Below are 21,266 nucleotides of genomic sequence, written 5' to 3' on the forward strand. Positions count from 1 at the left end.
TGGTGGGAAAGGAAAACTATATTATAAATCTCTATTGGAGGCTACAATGGCACTTGTAAAATCTGACATTCCTGCTGGATTTTTAAAATCCATAGTGAGACTGGAATCAAAGCCTCATCTCAAAGCACCACAGCATGGACGTCCTTTCCCTCAACCCAAATGCCTCGTCCAAACCCCTCCCCTCAGACCCCAACCTTCACTGGGTGCTCTGGAACTCATCGTTTGTAATCAGTCTCTTCTCAAAGCATCCCTCTACCTCCCACCATAAAGAAGGCCCAGCTCTGCACCCTGCAGACGCTCCCTTCTGCAGCCCTCTCCAAGGTACACATCTTTTCTTATCACACCCCTGTACCTATACCTCAGGGTCAGGAGGCACGATCAGTGGCCTCTCCTCACTCCCAGTGCTACTTTTCAGCACGGGGTTTCCTCTCCTCTTTAAAAAGAAAGCCCAAGAGTGACATCCGCAAAAACAGCAGAAGCTGGACTTCCAAGGGCCTGTCCCTCCACAGAAACAATGAGATGTTTAGCAAAAATGGTCACCATCAATGTTGTCAGAGCTCACGAATATAATCAAATGTTCCCAGTGACCAAAGAAGAAAAAGATGACTTCAACACAGGAGAACTTTCTGGTGTTTGAATTTTAGCCTTGCCCGCACACCCCTCCCCAGTACAGCAGCAGGCTGCGTTCCCCGTGTGATACTTGGCTCCAGAGAAGAGAAGAGCAGACTTCTTTCCCAAGGAACTGGGTTTGTCTGTTTGGACCTATCTGGGGATTCTCTGACACAGGACACCGGCCTTTATCTCACCTAACTCAACTCTCTCAGGGCAGAAAAGCAGCTAAGAGCCTGTTCCTTGAAAACAATGAACAAGCGGCAGCCTCTTGGGGCAAAAACAAAATTACAGCCGGGGCAAACAATAGACACACCAAAGGCCTTGGAGGAAAAACTGGGGAAGGTCACCTTTGGAAATATTGGCTTTGAAAAGCTCCTGCTTGTGATGGGGAATCCAGAAAGTCATATGCATGCCCAGGGCTGGATACACTCTCACAAAAGACCTGACGATAGATACCGTAACACTATCATTTCACCTCCGGGGGTTATTTAGGCTCCGAAAAGCATAAGGAATGAAGGCTAAGGCAGAGTTGCGGCTAAGCATTGAAGGAGTGCCCCAACACAGAGCCAATCGACAGAGCCCAGGAGAGTAGCTTATGCTTCATTTTCTTTCTTTATTTCTTTTTTTTTTGTCTCTGAGTGTTTAAGGAAATCTCTCTCAAACCAACTAACTGACCAAAAGCTGAAAGAACAGAAAATTCAGAGAGCACACATGATAAAACGTAATTTTTGGAAAACAGTTTCGAAAACTCACCAAACCAATCAGCAACCACAACTCAGAGAAAGCAACAAAACAAACCCTGAAGAGCGGGAAGAATCCAATTTCCACATTAACCACATTATAATACTCAAGATGGCCAGCTTTCAATGAAAAATTAAGAGGCATGCACAGAAACAAGTGAATACAGCCCATTCACAGGATGAAAAGAAGTTAGCAGAAAATGTTCATGACGAAGCACAGGTATTGGACTTCCTAGAGAAAGACTAAATTAACTTTCTTAAATCTGTTCAAAAAGCTACAGCAAAGCAGGAGAAACATGTCTCAACAGACAGACAGCCCACCTGCCTGGTGTGTGACTGCAGAGCAGGTGGGCAGGGAAGACAGACGCGCGGGCTTCAGGACCGGATTCCTGGCTGGAGTCGGGAATGGAAGGGGTGGACCGCAGGGCCCTGCGAGCCCTGAGCCTGGAGGGCTCACCAGGGGGCCCGCGGGCAGCTGCGGAGGGAGACGCGGCCCAAGCCCTGAGCCCTGGGGCCCTGGGATGCTCAGAGGCGGCAGAGGAGGGGGGCCGGGCCCCTCCCCACGTGCCCAGGGCCCTGGAGGGGAGGGAGGCGCTGAGGCCCGAGGGAGGGGGGCGCTCTCGCCGGGGAGGGGGTGCGGAGCAGGGAGCGGGGAGCGGGGGGGTGGGGGGGGGGGGCGTTGGCCGGGAGGAGCCGCCGCCTCGAGGGCCCAGCTCCGGGCCTGCTCCCCCAGGTTCTCACCGCTCTGGACCTGGACGCCTCTTGCCGGAAGCAGAAGCTGCGCCAGAAGCTGGAACAGATCATCGGCCTCGTGTCCAGCAACAGCTAAGGGTGGCGGACCCGGTGAGGAGGGAGCTTCTCAGTCCCGAGCCGTCCCCCCGTCCCGGGGCGGGGGGGGGGGGTCTCCCGCCTGGGTCGCGGGGCTGAGCCCTGGATCGGGTGGCACGGGAGAGGTCACCCGGCCGAGATGCCCCCGGCACACCTGGGCCCCCGTCATGAGTGCCTTGCTTTGGGCCCTGCGTGGGGAGGGGGTGCCCAGACCAAGCCCCCACACCACCCCCACCCCCACCCCCGGCATCAGCAATACCCCCGCCCTCCCGGCCTCGCGCCCGGGGCTCGTGATCGCCCCGACCTCCTTCCTGTTTATACCCCAAGCACCTATTTATTTAATTTATCTCCCCTCACCGCCTCCATCTGTACATACGCGGCCCCCCCGCCCCCCGGAGGTTGCCGGCCTCCCTCGGCTCTCCTCGAGCCCTCCTCCCGGCTCCCCTGGAACGTGGTCAGCCGTGGCCTAGCCCCTGGCCCCTCGCCCTGGCCCTGGCTGGCCCCAGCCATCCCGAGGAGGGGGCCTCGCACCTGCGGCACTGGGGGCGGGTGAGGCACGGAAGCCGCCCTCAGACTGTGGCTCTGCCAAGGGGTCCCCCTGCGGCCGCCACAGCAGTCCCCCGCCCCGGGCTTCCCGGGCGGGGACTGCACCCCCTCCCAGGGCCCTGTTGCCTCCGAGCGCCCGGAGAGCTGGAAGCAGGCTCCCGCCAGGGCCTGAGCTGGGCCTGGGGGCCCCCAGCTCTCCTTCTCCGGGCCCTACCGCCAAACCTCCTCCGCGTGGTCTGCGCGCCCGGGCCCCGCCTCCTCCGCTGCCCTGTCCTGCACCCGCCCCGAGGGGCAGAGGCGGCAGTGCCTTCCTCCTTTGTTCTTCCCACTCCCTGGAGGAACCTGGCCCCGGCCCGCGCTCCTGGAAACCCACTTCACCCGCCCCCCCGGCCCCCCTGTGGCTTTTCTTTTTTCTTTCTGCATGCGGTTTTCTTTGCCCATGTAATCTTTTTCCTAATTAAATGTTGGGAAGTGGAGTCGGTGTGTGGCTTTGTCCTCGGGGCAGGTGGCCGTTCCCTGAACGTGGAGGCAGGTGGGGGGGCTGCCGGACCCTGCGTGGGCTGGACGCCCTTGACGGGAGGAAGGGTGACTCGCTGCAGGGCTGCTGAGGATTTGAGGAGGTCCGGGGCCATGTCCAATCCATCAGCGAGTCCCGGTGGCTCCACGTTCGAGACACCTGCAGAATCTGCGCCCTTCTCCCCACCTCCACGGCCCCCAAGGGGTCCAAGCCGCCCTTGTCTCTTGCCTGGATGCCCGTCTCCCCGTTGCTGCCCTGGCCGCCCTCGGCCTCTCCTCAACGTGGGAGGCACTGGGACCCTGTTAAGATGCACGGTGGACCTTGTCCCCACTCTGTTCAAAACCGGCCAGGGCTTCGTGGCCCCCACACGCCTTCGTACCTGCCGACTCTTTACTGCCCCGCGTGCGCTGCCATCATTGCGCTCCTACCTCCCTCTTAGCCCACACACACCTGTTAAAGGAGTCCGGGTGGGGAGAAAGCGGGACGCAATTTTAAACAGAGTGGCCGGGAATGCTTTTCGGGTGAGCCAGGTGGATCCCCAGAGGAAGAGGGCTCCAGTCTGGAGAGCACCAGCGCAAAGGCCCTGATGCAGGAGTCGGCCTGGCGTGTTTTGGTTTGGTTTGGTTTGGTTTTTAAATATTCATTCATTTAGCTGCGCCAGGTCTTAGTTGCGGCACGTGGGACCTTTTTAGTTGCGTCATCTTTTAGTTGCACACGCGGGATCTAGCTCCCTGACCAGGGATCAAACCCGGGTCCCCTGCTAGGAGCACAGAGTCTTAGCCACTGGGCCACCAGCAAAGTCCCCGGCCTGGCATTTTTGAAAGGGTCAGGAAGCCAGTGCGGCTGAGTCAAGTTGAGCAAGTGAAAGGGTGAGAGTGGAGACGGTCAGAGAGGAATCGGGCTGGATCCCGTCTGGCTTTGTAGGCCACTGTAAGTTCTTTGGCTTTGTCCCTAAGAGTCCCTTTTGCAGATTTTTTTTTTTTAACAGAAGAGTGATGCAATCTGACGTCCATCTTAAAACAACCCGGCAGCTTCACCAGTCATCTGTCAGGCCACGGCGGTAGGCTGATTCTGGGCTTCGCTGGGTGAGGGAGGGAGGATGAGTCTGACGTCGGGCCCTAGAGCCCGGGATGCTGTAGCTCAAGAGCTGCAAGCCGAGAGGATCCTGGGGATCTGCTGAGGGTCCCCCTGGAGTATCAGGGGGTGCTGATCAGCACCAGTGTGTGAGGAAACCACCCGGGCCTGGGAAAGGGCTTCCAGCAAGGATTCAGGGTAACGATGCTCAGGGCTCAAGCAGGACCCGGAGGAACACCTGTCCCACTGGCCGGAATGGAAACCTCGGAATTGAAGAGGCCTGAGGGAGGCCACTCAGAAGGGGCCAGCCTCAGTAGTGGCAAAATAATTCTACACTAAAAACTGCTCTAGTACCATGCAGCAAATCTTAGAAGCAAGAGTCTAAAGAATCAGACTGTTTCCAAGTAACCACAGCACTTGGAAACAAAGTTCAAGAGTAGGTTTAAGGGGAGTCCCTGGTGGCCTAGTGGTTAGGATTCTGGGCTTTCACTGCTGGGGCCCGGGTGCAACCACTGGTCAGAGAACTGAGATACCACAAGCCATGCAGCACGGCCAAAAAAGAAAACAACAGTTTGCGGATACAAAAATACTCAGCACCCAAGGGAAAGCATACAAGGTCTGTTATCCAATCAAAAACACTTGGCATGAACACAGGAAGTGAAATCCAGCCCATTATAAGGAGATAGAGCCGTCAATAAAAGGCATCCGGATTGAAAAGGAAGAAGTAAAACTTCCAAGATCACAGGATACTTTAGAGGGAGCGAAGTCCGCCTGCCCAGATGCTGAACCAAGTGTCCGAGCACTTTTCTTCACGGGTCCGAAACAAAGCCAGTAAACTACGAAACTCCTATCGCCGTGCTTCTGGGTTGTTTGCTCTTCACGTGCAAACTCAGTGTTTTATTTTTGCAGGAAACTAACCCAATGGTGACATAGATGTGGGGAGACATCTATGTCAGAATTCTGGTGGCAGGGCACATTTCCTGGAGAGCAGTTGTGTACTGTGAGAGCAATTGTGTAAAAACTGAGTTTTTAAAAAATAACTAGGAAAGTAAACTTTTGTCTCAGTATTTGCACCTTTTGGAATCTATCTTCAGCAAATAAGCATTGATGCGGAAACTTACGTACAAGAATTCCACTGAATCATTATCGATAATAAGGGAAAACAAGAGAAAAATTTGTCACTGATTACATTATAATGCATCTTTTATGCCTCCATTTAAAAGCATGTTTTTGAAGGATTTTTGCAAAGAATAAAAGCTCACGTGTTAAATGAAAAGAATTTAAAACCAAAAAAAATGTTCCAAAACGTTGACAGAACATAATGCTGAATGGTAGGACTTAACTGATTTTCATTTTCTCCCATTTCCTAAACTGTCTTCAATCACCTTGTACTGCTTGAGTATCTGAATCTCAGAACTTCCCTGCAACCCAAGGAGAAAAGCAATACACTGGTGCTGTAGCCAAAAAGAAACTCAGATGCAGAACAGTAGTTCAGTTTTATTTCATGCAATAAGAACCATTTAATCATCTCCCTCCTCCAGCAACCAGGAAACGAAACAAGTGGGCCCCGAGCACCCAAAAAACAACAGTAGGCTCCAAGAATGAAGTGGCATCTACTACAGGAAGCCATGCCTCAGTAAAGGAAGCATCGCCTGGCATGGGGCAGAAGGCTGGGCCTCAGCCCCCTTTTCCTGGTAGAGACATAGGGGGAAACAGGGGCCCAAAGTGCTGCATGACCTGCTGCACCAGGGCAAGGTCGTCAAGAAAGGACCTGACGGAAACTTGAAGGCAGCGACTATCTTCAGCAGTCCATCTCCTGAAAGTGAGGACAAAGGAAAATCAAGCTGACTGTGAGAACGCGTGCCGGGGCCCAGCCCACCACACCGCCTCTTTGGACTCAACACTTAGCCACGGAAGTATCCCTCCGTCTGAGCTTGGCCCTTAGCACGTTCTGCCCCCCCACCCCCAGCCCGGGGCCCTTCTAGAACTGACACAATCAGGAAGCTGCCGTCCACCGACAGCTCCTTCTGAACGCCCTGCAGGTGAGGCTCCTCATAAGCAGCCAGGGCCCGCCGCGCCGCCTCCGCCTCTATGGGACACAGGAACGGCACTCTTAGGACGCCGCAGGAGGACTGGTCAAGGCGCCATTTGTCACCAGCGTCACCTGTGCTTTGAGTCTCCTCGTCACCCAGGCCCGCTTCCCCCAGAGGGTGGCCCTCCGACCGTCCACAGACCCCACCCCACCCGTCCCCCCGGCCCGGCTCCTCTCCTCGGTGCCGCCGCGCCCCGCACCCACTCTGCCCGCCTTCTCCTCCGGCCCCGCAGGCCGTCCCCCCCCACACCCATCCTGTCCCCTCGGCCGCCCTGGCCTTCCTACTGCCCTGGAGCTTTTGCCTTCCAGCAGCCGCTGGTCCATCCTCGCTCCCCTTCCTGCACTGCCCCCCGCCGCCCTCAGCCACCCCGGCCTCCCCGGGGACTCCGGCCTCCCGGCCACCGCGGCTTCTGCCCAAAGGATACAACTCATTCGGATGGGCTGGGGGCCATCCGGCCGCAGGCGCCGCTTCTCCGCCTGGCCCTCGCCTCGGAATCGCACCACCACCACCACCACCACCGCCTGCGCCCGCACCGGCCTGACCCTCAGGGCCACCAGGACCACCCTGGCCACCCTGGTCCCCTGCACCGCCCGCCGCGCCACCCGCGTCGTCGTCGTCGGACGCCTCCATGGTTGCCGCCTCCGGCTCCGAGGCCAACGACAACTCAGGAGAGGCCGAGCCCCTCACGAAGCCCCGCCCCTTCTGCCCAGGGAGGCCCACCGCGCCTGCGCAGACACCCTTCAGGGCCCCTCCCGGCACCCCATTGGCTGCCGCCAGCCCGCCCTGCCACCCACGGGCTGCCCCCGGAGACCCCGTAGGGCGGGACAGCCTCGCCTCCCGCGCGAAGCCCAGCTCCTCTCAGGCGCCCCCCGTGCGCCTGCGCAGATGGGCCCCTCCCGTCCTGGCCCAGACAGAGCCACCGCCGAGACGGGCACTGTACAGCGTCCCACTCGCAAGGCCTTGACGGCGTCTCCCAAACCATGTGCTCCAGGTAGTGAGGCGCCCGCCCCACGCCCCTGCAACCCTCCCCCGGGTAAAACCCCAGGTAAAACACAAGCAGCAGGGGACGCGCGGGACCTCCGAGAAGAGGGGTCTCCCGCAAGGTGGGCGGTGGGGACTGCTGGGGTCTTCCCTGAGGCTCCGCCCCCACCCTCAGGACCCCGTCCAGACCCTATCGCCTCCCAAGGGCCGTCTCCACACTGCATCCCGCGGGGGCGGGCGCTTCCACGGGTGAGCTGGCGGGGGGAGGGACTCAGAAGCTCCGTCCAGAGGCGAGCGCTGCTCAGCTCGCCCCATCCGTGGTCACGTGAGCATTCTCAGCGGCGGGGGGGTGGGGTGGGGGGGTGGCCAGCGACCGACCTGGGCAGACGGAACACCAGCATCTTTCCCGGGCACCGAGAAGCCACCTTAGCCGTCCCGAGAGATCCGACAGCCGAGGCCTCCCACTCCCCCAGCTGAGGGGCGGCATGGAGACAGGAGTCCACGATGCTGAGACACGGCAGTGCGAAAGCAGGTCACAGCCCGGCGCCCTAAGGAAGGTCCGGGAATCCACGGAGCTGGGGGGGGACAGCAGCTGCGGTCACGGACGCTGATTCCACCCTCTCCCCTGCTCCCGGCCGTCCCCTCCCCTCCTCGGGCTCCCTCCGGGCCACAGGCTTCGCCTGCGGCCCTTGCCGGGGGTGTGGGCCCTCCCGCTCCCGCTCCCGCTCCCGGGCGGCCCCGCCCCGCCCCTCACACCTGCGGGCCGGGAGGGGCCCCGGGCGGGCCTGGGCTCCGCGCTCCTCTCGGCTGCCTGCAGGCCGCTGCGCCCCGTGCTGGGCTGGCTACCGTCCTTCCCCAGCCCTGCCCCGGCCCCAGAGGCGGCCCCGAGGTGGAGGCGTCCCTCAGGAGCGTCCCTCGGACCGGGGGGGCTCTCTGCACGCAGCCGGGGCCCTGCGCCTGCGGATCTGCAGGCTGTACCCACTCCCGCCACAGCCGCCTGCGGGCCGCCACCACCATGTCACCGCGCGCCCGGCTGCAGAGACATGCTCGCGGGCGGTCGGCTGTCGCCCAAAGAGGTGCTCCAGTGCAGTCAGCTGTCACCCGGCTGCAGAGAGATGTTCCGGGCCGTCGGCTGTCACCAGGCTGCAGGGAGATGCCCTCGGGTGGTCTGCTGTTGCCCAAGGAGATGCTCCCGGGTGGTCGGCCGTCACCCAAAGATATGCTCCCATGCGGTCCGTTGTTGTCTGGCTGCAGAGAGATGCTCCCCGGCCGTCAGCTGTCGCCCAGCTGCACAGAGATGCTCATGAATGGTCAGTAGTTGCCCAAAGAGATGCTCCCAGGTGGTCTGTTGTCAACTGGGCACAGGGAGATACTCCCAGGTGTTCGGCTGTCACCCAAAGAGATGCACCTGGGTGGTGGGCTGATGCCCAAAGAGATGCTCCCGGGCGGTCAGCTGTCACCCAGCTGCAGAGAGATGCTCCTGGGCAATTGGCTGTCTCCCAAAGAGATGCTCCCAGGTGGTCGGCTGTCTCTCAGCTGCACAGAGATGCTCCTGGGCGGTCTGCTGTCCCCCAGCTGCACAGAGATGCTCCCGGGTGGATGGCTGTTGCCCAAAGAGTTGCTCCTGGGTGGTTGGCTGTCACCCAAAGAGATGCTCCCCGGCGGTGGGCTGTCGCCCAGGTGCATAGAGAAGCTCCTGGGCAGTCGGTTGTCGCCCAAAGAGATGCTCGAAGGTGGTCAGCTGCCGCCTGGCTGCAGGGAGCTGCTCCCAGGTGGTTGGCTGCCAGCCAAAGAGATGCTCCTGGGCGGTCAGCTGTCCCCCGAAGAGATGCTCCTGGGTGGTTGGCTGTCAGCCAGAAGCACAGGGATGCTCCCGCATGGTCGATTGTCACCCAAAGAGATGCTCCCAGGCGGTTGGTTGTCGTCTGGATGCAGAGCGATGCTCCCGGGCCGTCAGCTGTCATCCAGCTGCACAGAGAAGCTCCTGCATGGTCCGTTGTCACCCAAAGAGATTCTCCCAGGAGGTCAGTTGTCGCCCAGCCACGGGGAAGAACTCCCAGACGTCGGCTATCACGCAAAGAGAAACTCCCGGCGGTAGGCTGTCGCCGAAAGTGATGCTCCCAGGTGGTCGGCTGTCACCCGACTGCATAGAGATGCTTTCGGGCGGTTGGCTGTTGCCCGGCTGCAGGGAGATGCTCCTGGGTGATCGGCTGTCTCCCAAAGAGATGCTCCTGGGCAGTCGGCTGTCACACAAAGAGATGCTCCCGTGCGGTCGGTAGTCGCCCGGCTGCACAGAGATGCTGCCGGGTGGTCGGCTGTTGCCCAAAGACATGCTTCCGGGCAGTCAGCTGTCACCCAGCTGCACAGAAATGATCCGAGGTGGTCGGCTGTCGACCAAAGAGATGTTTCTGGGTGGTCGGCCCTCACCCAAGAGATGTTCCTGGGCGGTCGGCTGTCACCCAAGAGATGTTCCTGGGTGGTCGGTTGGTGCCAAAAGAGATGCTCCAGGGCGGTCAGCAGTCACCGGCTGCAGAGAGATGCCCCCGGGCAGTCAGCTGTCGCCCAAAGTGATGCTCCCGGGTGGTCGGCTGTTGCCGAAAGAGATGCTCCTCGGCAGTCGGCTCTCGCCCAGCTGCACAGAGATATTCCCAGGCCGTTGGCTGTTGCCCAAAGAGATGGTCCTGGGCGGTCGGCTGTCACCCAAAGTGATGCGACCACGTGATCAGCTGTCGCCGAACTTCACAGCAATGCTCCCTTGGGGTCGATTGTCACCAAAAGATATGCTCTCGAGTGGTCGGTTGTTGCCCAGAGAGATGCTCCTGCACGGTTGTCTGTCACCGCACTTCACAGCGATGCTCCTGGGCGGTTGGCTGTTGCCGAAAGAGATGCTCACTGGTGGTCAGTTGTCACCTCCTGCAGAGAGATGCTCCCAGGTGGTTGGCTGTTGCCCAGTTGCACAGAGATGCTCCTGGGTGGTCGGCTCTCGCCTGGCTGCAGGGAGATTCTCCCGGGCGGTTGGCTGTTTCCCAAAAAGAGGCTCCCAGGCGGTTGGCTGTCCCCCAAGGAGATGCTCCCAGGAAGTCGGCCGTCACCCAGCTTCACAGAGATGCTCCCGTGCACTCAGATGTCGCCCAAAGTGATGCTCCCTGGTGGTCGGTTGTCGCCCGGTTGCAGAGAGATGCTCTTGGGCAGTTGGTTGTTTCCCAAAGCTATGCTCCTGGGCAGTCGACTGTGGCCTAGCTGCACAGAGATGTTCCCGGGCCGTCGAATGTCGCCCAAAGAGTTACTCCCCGGCAGTTGGCTGTTGCCCGGCTGCAGGGAGATGCTCCCTGGCGGTTGACTGTTGCCCAAAGAGATGTTCCTGGGCAGTTGGCTGTCACCTGGCTGCAGGGAGATGCTCCCTGGTTGTGGGCTGTCGCCCAAAGAGATGCTCCCTGGCGGTCAGCTGTCACCCAAAGAGATGCTCCCGGGTGGTCGGTTGTCTCCCAGCTGCACAGAGATGCTCCCGGCGGTCTGTTGTCAGCAGCAGGTCTAAGGTGGCCCAACACACCCCCCAGGGCACCCTGCCTCCCACTGCACACACACACTCTGCTAGGACTCCCACAGAAACCGCGGTTCTTGGACTCACAGGAAGGGCACCCAGAAGCGGACTTCCGTCTCACTGTGCCCCCCACATCACACGGGAGGGCAGCGAGCTGTCCGCATCTGGACCACACCCGGAACGCTGGTTCCAAAAGGGCTCAGGGCAATGCAGCTTTGATTTCTCACATACAAAGAGTGTGCGGTAGAAGAGGGCTTACCAGACAAAGGCTGGAGGAGATGGCGAGGGGCCAAGCCACAGAGTCCTCCGTCTGGCTACTCCACGTCTATGGCTCGCTTTTTTAAAAAATAAATTTGTATTTATTTATGTATTTATTGGCTGTGTTGGGTCTTCGTTGCTTCACGAGGGCTTTCTCTAGTTGCGATGAGTAGGGGCTACTCTTGGTCACGGTGGCAGGCTTCTCATTGTGGTGGCTTCTCTTGTTGTGGAGCACGGGCTGCAGTAGTTGTGGCACGTGGGCTCACTCGTTGTGGCTCTCGAGCTTTAGAGCGCAGGCTCACTAGTTGCTGCGCACGGGCTTAGTTGCTCTGTGGCATGTGGGATCTTCCCGGACCAGGGCTTGAACCCGAGTCCCCTGCATTCACAGGCGGAATCTTAACCACTGTGCCACCAGGGAAGTCCCTATGCCTGTGCTTTTAATCCGTAGTAATAACTGTCACAGCCTACACTCCATATGCTGTTTCAAGTTTCTCCGTGTTCCCACACTGCTTTGTGGGAATGCCAAAGCGAATACTTAAATCATAGAAGAGACAGGACTAGATGTTCTCTAAGTCTCTTCTCATGCGGGGCTTCCATGATTTTACACTTACCTTGCATCTGATGGACTTTAGGCTGGATGCTAAAATGACCTTTCAGGCTCAAATCACTAGAAGACACTAGTGATTTTGAAGAAAAGAAAAGGATAGAACAATTTCTGTCAAGTTGGAGTATATAATTGTGTCCACTGGGAGAAGGATCGATGAGCTCTCAAGCTTCCGCACCAATGTGTGAAGGTTGGCATTTTAATCTGTGAGAGGCGAACCTTTCAGAAACAGCCTCAGGACAAAACAACAGATTTTATTTTTAATACCCAAGTGGGAAAGTGTTCATTTTCAATTCTATGAGGAAGGGAATAAATTGCTTATGAGTATTACACATTTTATAAACCTATAGTGATCCTTTGAATAAAAGACAGAGAGTGTACATTTTAGAAATTGTTGTTTTCAAACATTTGAATCAACTTAAGCCAGGTGTTTCTCCTAATATGGAACCGTTGGATTTGAGGTGGGGAGTGGTAGTGAATGGCACACATTATCTCATATAGTGGATTTTCACTAAACTTACTGGGTCAGGTTAGAGGAGTATTTTGGAAATTCAGATTCTTAGACTTGTTTTGAAGGTGACTTCAGGATGGGGTGTTCTCCACCACCAACCATCAATTCTCTGATTCTCCAGATACCGAGTATTCAACGATTTAATTCAAATCTGACACTAAGTGCCTGGAGTAGCAGAGACCTCACAAGTTAAAGGCTCGGTCCAACCAGACTGTCCCCCACTTTACATGTCACTTTCAAGTCCCAGGGGCCCCCTATGCTTCAGACAAATTGGCTATAAATCGGAGGTTCCCATGACCCCCTCCTCAGGCTCAACATTTTGCTAGAATGGCTCACAGAACTCAGGAACACACTTATGTGTATTTGTATATTATAAAGGATTGCAATGAAAAGCCAGGTGAAGAGTTACATAGAGCAAGGTCTGGAAGAGTCCTGAGCACAAGAGCGTCTATCCCTGCAGTTGGGGCGTTCCATCCTCCCAGCACATAGATGTGCTCACCAACCCGGAAGCACGTGGAAAACCACCGTTTAGAGGGTTTTGTGGCGGTTTCATCAAGTGGGCAAGAGTAATAAATCAGCCTCCAGTCTCTCTCCTCTCTCAAGATGTTGAGAGGAAGGGATGGGAATGACAGTTCCAAGCTCCTGATAAAGAGCTGGTTTTCTGGTGAGCAGCCCCGTCCTGGAGCTATCTAGCGGTTGACAAGAGTTGCCATATTAGAACAAAAGATGCTTCTGTCATGCAGGAAGTTCTGAGAGTTTTATGTCAGGAACCAGGGACAAAGACCAAATATATGTTTGTATTATATATGTTTGTATCATACTACAAAGGATATTAGTGTTTGTTATATAAATGTCAGCTCTTTTCCCACTTGATTTGTCTTTTCATTTTTTAAAGAACTTTTATTGAGATCCAGTTAACATACAATAAACTGCATACATTTAGGAATACAATTTGATATTTTTTTCTTATTACTAATGTATATATGGCAATCCCAACCTCCCAATTCATTCCCCCCCAACCCCTGCCCCCCGCTTTCCCCACTTGGTGTCCACGTGTTTGTTCTCTATATCTGTGTCTCTGTTTCTGCCTTGCAAACCAGTTGATTTGTAACATTTTTCTATATTCCACATATATGTGTTAATATACAATATTTGTTTTTCTCTTTCTGACTCAATTCACTCTGTATGACAGTCTCTAGGTCCATCTATGTCTCTACACATATCCCAGTTTCATTGCTTTTTACAGCTGAGTAATATTCCATTGTATATATGTACCACAATTTTGTATCCATTCATCTGTTGATGGACATTTAGGTTGCTTCCATGTCCTGGCTATTGTAAATAGTGCTGCAATGAACATTGGAGTGCATGTGTCTTTTTGAATGATGGCGTTCTCTGGGTATATGCCCAGCAGTGAGATTGCTGGGTCATATGGTAACTCTGTTTTCAGTTTTTCAAGGAACCTCCATACTGTTCTCCATAGTGGCTGTTATCAATTTACATTCCCACCAACAGTGCAAGAGGGTTCCCTTTTCTCCACACCTTCTCCAGCATTTACTGTTTGTAGATTTTCTGATGACCCTGACCTCAGTGTAGTTTTGATTGGCATTTCTCTAATTATTCGTGATGTTGAGCACATCTTCACGTGCCTCTTGGCCATCTGCATGTCTTCTTTGGAGAAATGCCTATTTAGGTCTTCTGCCCATTTTTTGATTGGGTTGTTTGTTTTTTTGATATTGAGCTGGATGAATTGTTTATATATTTTGGAGATTAGTCCTTTGTCTGTTGATTCGTTTGCAAATATTTTCTCCCATTCTGAGGGTTGTCTTTTCATCTTGCTTATAGTTCCCTTTGCTGTGCAGAAGATTTTAAATTTCATTAGGTCCCACTTATTTATTTTTGTTTTTATTTCCATTATTCTAGGGAGTGGATTGTCTTTTCATTTTTATGTTGCCAAATCTATCAGTTTTCCTTCGTGATCTCTTCCATCACCCTCATGCTCTATTGTGAGGATGGATGCATATTCACATGATCTGTATGTTGATTCGTCTGCCAATAGCACTCTCTTTAAAGTATCTTACCCTTTAACGTCTGGTACAAAAAGTCCTCAGTGATCACATTTTTTTTTCTCTGACATTTATTCTTCTAAATGAGCAGTAAAAGTCTTTCATCAAAATAAAAAAAAAAAAAAGATTATATTCGGGTTCTACATGCCTGAAACCAAAAGGTGTTATGTCCCTTCCTTTGACCAGGTTCTCTCAAGAGAACCTCTTCAGTCTCTTTACATAAGCTCCTCTTATTCTTGCTAAGGTAATATTTTATCCTGGTTACTATTGTGTTAGGATATTTTTCCAATGCCACTTTAAAAACATATTTTTATTTATTTATTTATTTGGCTGCAGTATCTTTAGTTGCAGCATGTGGGATCTAGTTCCCTGACAAGGGCTGGAACCTGGGCGCCCTGAATTGGGAGCATGAAGTCTTACCCACTGGACCACCAGGTAGGTCCCCTCCAATGCCACTTTTAAGTAGTTTTTTCCCCATGGACTGGAGTCGTAGTATGGATTTTTGCATTACTTATTTCTCACTTGTTACATTTGATTGATCCTCTAGCTCTAGCAGTTTTTCAGCTGATTATCTTGAGTTTTCTAGAAAGATAATCATATTTACATATGATCATAACTTTTACCCCTTCCTTTCCGATGTTAATAGTTAATACATCTATTTCCACTTTATTGCTAGGCTAGAATTTTGACAAAAATGTTCAATGACAGTTGTCCCGATCGTAATGGGAATGCCCAGCGTTTCGGCATTAGTACTAAGTTGGCCAAATTGTTTTAAGATACATGTTCTTCATCACTTTTAAACCCTTTTCACTTTGTGTGCTGGCTTCAGCTCAAGTTTAGGTATTTCAGGAGTAATGCCAGCCTTATGGAATAACTTGAGAAGTTTTCTTCTTTATGCTCTGCAACAGGTTAAATAACATTGTATCATCTGTGCTAAAAAGTTTACTAGACTAAGACCTAGTGCCTTCTGGAAAAGCAAATCTTTTATTCTATTTCTTCTAAGCTGTTTGATCAGCTTTGTTTTCCTACCTCCTCTTGAGCTGCATATATTTTCCATACTTTCCTAGAAAGTTGCCCATCCCATCTAGAGTTTAAAACTGATTGTCATAAAACAATATGGAGTATTTTTGTGAATTTTTAAAATGTCCTCCATATGTCTATATCTGTTGTTAGATTGTCTTCTCATTTCTAATGGTGTCTGTCTGGATTTTTCTTCTTTGTCTATATTGTTGCTCTTTTCAAGGGACCAGATCTTGGTTTCCTTGCCCTATACTACATGAGTTTTTCAAGCTACTGCTTTTATCTTTATTACTTTTCACCTTCCATGTTTTGTTTTTGTGTCTCTGTTGTCATTTTAATACCTTCTGGATTTGAATGCTTAATCAGTTTATATTGAATCCTCTTAAGGTTGTTATTTGCCCTATGAATATTACTTTGACCATCGCAAAGGTTTCTTCTCTACTTAACTGAAGGTGATTCAGTATCAGGGTCATAGTAGCTTCTTAAAAATTTGCTGGTTTTCCATCTTTGGAGTACATTATGGTATGTGTATATTCCATGAACATTAAAAAGTAAAACTTTCCCATAAAACACTGCAAGTCTGAAGTCTTTTTGTGGGAAATTATATTTCTATCTTTTTGGATTTTGGTATCTGAGAGTTGAGAAAGGGAATTTCATTGTGAGTTCAATTTGCATTTCTGAAATTATGAATGCAATTGTCTCTCCTTATGTTTAAAAACCACTTGCATTTTGGGACTTCCCTGGTGGCGCAGTGGTTAAGGATCCGCCTGCCAGTGCAGGAGACACAGGTTCGAGCCGTGCTCCGGGAAGATCCCACATGCCTTGAAGCAACAAAGCCCGTGAGCCACAACTACTGAGGTTGTGCTCTAGAGCCCGTGAGTCACAACTATTGAGCCCACGTGCCACAACTACTGAAGCCTGCACGCCTATAGCCCATGCTCCACAACAAGAGAAGCCACTGCAATGAGAAGCCCACCACCACAACAAAGAGTCACCCCTGCTCACTGGAAATAGAGAAAGCCTGCGTGCAGCAACAAACACTTAATGCAGCCAATAAACAAATAAAAATTAATAAAAAATTTTTAAAAAACCACTCGTATTTCTCTTTCCATGAATTTCTGTTCACTTCCTTGTCCATTCTATTGCATTGTTGTTGATAATTTACAAGGAGCATCAATTACATTAACAATAAGAAACCAGTTAAGATAGACACCCTTGCATACACACCCTTGGATACTTATCAATCAACCTATCAATGCAGTGAATTATATGTAATTACATTCTCTCAGTCCTTCATTCAACCCGTATTTACTGAGCACCTATTAATGTCACATAAATAGGACAGACAAAATCTCTGGCCTCATGGAGGTAGAGAAAAAAGAGCTAAAAGAATTGCTAAGGGCTAAGAAAAAAAGGCAGAGTGAGTAGTAAGTTGTGCTATGATACTCTTTTAACAGGTGGTTTCTGTCCTTGATTTTTTTTTCTTTCTGTATGTGTAGGTGTGTGCATGCCCATGAGTTTCCATTTCCAGGCTAAAGTTAATCTTATTGATTTTAAAGAATAATTTGGTATAGGTGAATATTCTCTTTCGTGAATTTCTTTTATGTGGGGGCTGAAGTAGAAAAGAATACTTTATTGCTTTACCAGGCAAAGGGGACCACAGCAGGCTAATACCTTCAAACTGTGTCCCTTTCTTGAAGTTGGATGAAATAATGCGGACCTGATTTCTCTTTCTCTTTGGGCTAAATCTTTGGCCACCTTTCAAAATCTCCCTTTAGTTTTAGTGTAAAAAAATTGTTCATCTCTTCTTAAGTCAATTTTGGAAATTAATAGTCACAAGCCAGCCCAGATTCAAGTGTCGGGGACACGGAGCCCACCTCCCAAGAGGAGGCTGAAAAGCCCATCTTGTAGCAGAGCACATGGGACGGACCATCATCGTATCCATCCCTGGAAAAGGCTCCCAGCCACACAGCTGTGACTGTTGTCACGTGCACGTGCCGAGAAAGGGGCAGGTGGTGGGGGTGGTGCATGCATTCTCTTCACGTGCACGAGGAATGTCCTTTGTGAAGGCAGCAGGTAAGTCTGTGGTCTGGGAAGTGTGTCACACGGCAGGGTGGGTCCGCGCAGCCCTTTGAGGGGCCCCCGGCTCCTTCCTCAACCCGTGCGTCTACTGCCACCTGGTGACGGGAGCCGCCCATGGCAGCTTTTGTTCTCTTGAGAAGGGACTCCCCCACAAGCAGGTGAGGATGCCATCACTTCTCTGATGATGTTCCTCAGCTAGAAAATGGGGATATGATGGCGTCTCCATCACAGGATGTTTTGGACGTTGAGTCATTACACATACGCACTCAAAAGAGTGCCTGCTCAGCACACAACGGAACGCTCCATTACTTGTGACGTGGTAAGAATTCACGGGGCCGTCAGGGTTTGAGGCGCATCTCGAAAGACATATAGAATGAATGGAAAATTAAGTGCTCGCGCAGGCAGGCTGTCCCCCCGCGGCCTGACACACGAGAGTCGCTCAGGGAGGAGTGGCGGAATGAGCAGATGAACGCGAGGACAGCAGAGATTCGGGGCCGAGCTGGACCCCTGACTTGGGCAGAACACATCTGTGTCCTGGACGGTCCGCTCCCACCTGAAGGCAAGGAGAAGAAAAGGCATCTTTGTCTTGCTGTCACCAGGACCAGACCCTTCTCCAGCCCAGGAGGCGCCTCAGGGCCCCCTCCACGTCCTCGTTGCTCAGACTGTAAATGAAAGCGCGGAGCATGGGAGCCACCGCCGCATACAGCGCCGTGGCCACTGAGTCCTCGGCTGCGCAGGAGGACGAGGGTCACAGGTTCGCCCCAAATAGGGTCCCGTGGAACAATGACGCCACGGCCAGGTGGGGACTGCAAGTGGAGAAGGCTTTCAGCTTGCCCTGCGAAGACCGAAGTCTCAGGATGGCTGAGAAAATGCGCATGTAGGAGACAGAAATAAAGAGGAAGGGAGTGACAGACAGACAGCGCCCCCCGCGCTGTAAACCACCAACTCGCCGATGCGGATATCTGAGCAGGAGCGCTTCAGCAAGGCGCACCGCTCGCAGAAGATGTGGTGGATTCTGACACTTGCGCGGAATGACAGGCTACTCGCGAGGAGGGTGAGGGTCAGGGATAGATGTTTGTGACCGCCAGAGCCACAGACAGAGATGTGATGCAGAATTTGGGGCTCCTGGGTGTGGTGGAGTGGAGAGGGTGACCGACGGCTACAACTCTGTCATAGGCCATCACTGCCGAGAGGACACTGTCCAGCTCTGCAAACACAATTAGGAAGTACATCTGCGTGAGGCATGCTGCGTAGGGGATGGCTTGGCTCTGGGTTTGGATGTTTAGCAGCATCTTTGGTACCATGGCGGAGGTGAAGCAGATGTCCACGCGGGACAGGGTGGCTATGAAGCAGTACACGGGGGTGTGGAGGCTGGAGATGGAGCTGATGGCCAGAACGATGAGCAGGTTCCCCACCACAGCGACCAGGTACGTGCACAGGAACAGACAGAAGAGGAGGGGCTGATGTTCAGGCACCTCGGACAGTCCCAGGAGGAGGAATTCCGAGATGACGGTTGGGTCGCCTCTCACCATGGCTTCTGGTTTCTGTCGATATGCGCTGGAAACACATCCGTCCACAAGGCCAGAGGCAGTCTGGGGTAACATGCACCACAACCTTCCTCGGTGGCTAAAACCGTACTTGTGACATTTGGGGAAGGAACTCCAAACTGAGGCAGTAACGACAAGACTCACTCGTCGTGGGGCTGTCTGGTCGCCACAGAATGCAGGAGGGGCGAGCTGAGGCTTTCCTTGTGACTCAGCTTGGGCGGGCGCTCCGCCTGCTTCCCTGGGAGGAAAGAAGAACCGGCCAGAGAAGAAGACAGAGAGACCTGAACGCGAGGCCTGGTTTGGGGAGAGTGGCTGGAGACAGCAAGGGCAGTTGAGTTGTCAAGGTGAGACCGCTGGTTGGACCCCTGAGGGCCTTTGTGTTTTATCCAGGTAAGAGTCTGGGTGATGGCCACTAGGAACAATTCTGTCTCTGTGTGCACACGTGAGAGAGAGAGAGAGAGAGAGAGAGAGAGAGTGTCCTTAGACAGATCTACTTCACAGGCGTATACACAGACATATCTATTCATGTGTATATATTCGCACAAAGATTCACGAAATGGTGTTCACCAGAACGCTCACCAACAGTGGTGATCTCTGGGAGGGGGGGTGAAATCTTTACTTCCACCTTTCTTTCAATGATAAACATGTATCGGTTTCCCAGACTGTTCTCTTGGATGTTATCGAGGCTTTCAGGCGGTGTCTGTGATGGACTCGCTTTGGGGCACAAGCACAGTTAGGGGTTCAAGGCTCACGAGGCCTTGTCACACATAAGGGCATGTCTAAGAAGTTATGTCCCTGTGACTTTGTCTCTCCTTCTCAAGTCCATGTCATGGAACCCACAAAGGCTAAATGCTCGTGTGGCGTGACGCCACTAGATAGACAGATCTACACTCACCAACCTGAAATCCAGATGAACTGGGAAACTAAGGGGGCTTCCTAGGTGGCGCAGTGGTTAAGAATCCACCTGCCAATGCAGGGGACACGGGTTCAATCCCTGCTCCAGGAAGATCCCACATGTCGCGGAGCAAGTAAGCCCGTGTGCCACAACTATTGAGCCCGTTTGCCGCAACTATTGAGCCCATGAGCCACAACGATGAGCCCGTGTGCCACAACTATTGAGACCGTGTGCCACAACTATTGAGCCCATGAGCCACAACGATGAGCCCGTGTGCCACAACTACTGAAGCCCATGCGGCCAGAGCCCGTGCTCCGCAACAGGAGCAGCCACGGCAATGAGGAGCCCGTGCACCACAACGAAGAGTAGCCCCCGCTCGCCACAACTAGAGAAAGTCTGCGTGCATCAATGAAGACCCAACACAGCCAATAAATACTAAATAAAAACTTTTTAATTAAAAAAATAAAATAAAAACTGACTAAAGTATTTTAAAAAACTAAGAATCTGATTTTAAAATATTGACTCAAGAACAGGCAGGTGATGAGCAAGCAAACACTCCCGGAAGACACTGGAAACGATCTCACAGACCTGCACCTAAAAATAAGCACGTGCTTTTAATCCCGTTGATTTTAAGAGAAAATTCTTTTAGTTCATCAGGTTTTCAACTCACGAGTCCCCTACCTAATTGCCAAGACTTTACAAGGGAAGGAATGACATCTGTCTGATTCACCACTGAATCAAGCTGGCCTCAAGCCAGCATGACACTGAAACCAAAATCCGGTGACAACAGCATACACACAGAAGAATAATGAGGCAAAAATCTTCAATAGATTCAAAACCGGTGCAGCAGTATTGAAGGGATAAGGCACCAAGTAGGAACATAAGGACGACTGATATCATGACATCTATTCAGGTAAATAATCACACAAATTGGTGGGAAAGGAAAACTATATTATAAATCTCTATTGGAGGCTACAATGGCACTTGTAAAATCTGACATTCCTGCTGGATTTTTAAAATCCATAGTGAGACTGGAATCAAAGCCTCATCTCAAAGCACCACAGCATGGACGTCCTTTCCCTCAACCCAAATGCCTCGTCCAAACCCCTCCCCTCAGACCCCAACCTTCACTGGGTGCTCTGGAACTCATCGTTTGTAATCAGTCTCTTCTCAAAGCATCCCTCTACCTCCCACCATAAAGAAGGCCCAGCTCTGCACCCTGCAGACGCTACCTTCTGCAGCCCTCTCCAAGGTACACATCTTTTCTTATCACACCCCTGTACCTATACCTCAGGGTCAGGAGGCACGATCAGTGGCCTCTCCTCACTCCCAGTGCTACTTTTCAGCACGG

At 52.6% G+C, this 21,266-nt stretch overlaps 1 protein-coding gene across 1 annotated transcript; it reads right to left on the bottom strand.

Annotated features, from left to right (window-relative positions):
- Positions 1 to 18,500: 18,500 nt before the first annotated feature.
- Positions 18,501 to 19,070, bottom strand: LOC130841294 (olfactory receptor 1N2-like). The gene has a single exon (XM_057717382.1). The coding sequence runs from the start codon at positions 19,003 to 19,005 to the stop codon at positions 18,535 to 18,537; it is 471 nt and encodes a 156-aa protein (XP_057573365.1). The 5' UTR covers positions 19,006 to 19,070; the 3' UTR covers positions 18,501 to 18,534.
- Positions 19,071 to 21,266: the final 2,196 nt, after the last annotated feature.

Source organism: Hippopotamus amphibius, chromosome X, assembly GCF_030028045.1.
Source record: "Hippopotamus amphibius kiboko isolate mHipAmp2 chromosome X, mHipAmp2.hap2, whole genome shotgun sequence".
Classification (NCBI taxonomy): Eukaryota; Metazoa; Chordata; class Mammalia; order Artiodactyla; family Hippopotamidae; genus Hippopotamus; species Hippopotamus amphibius.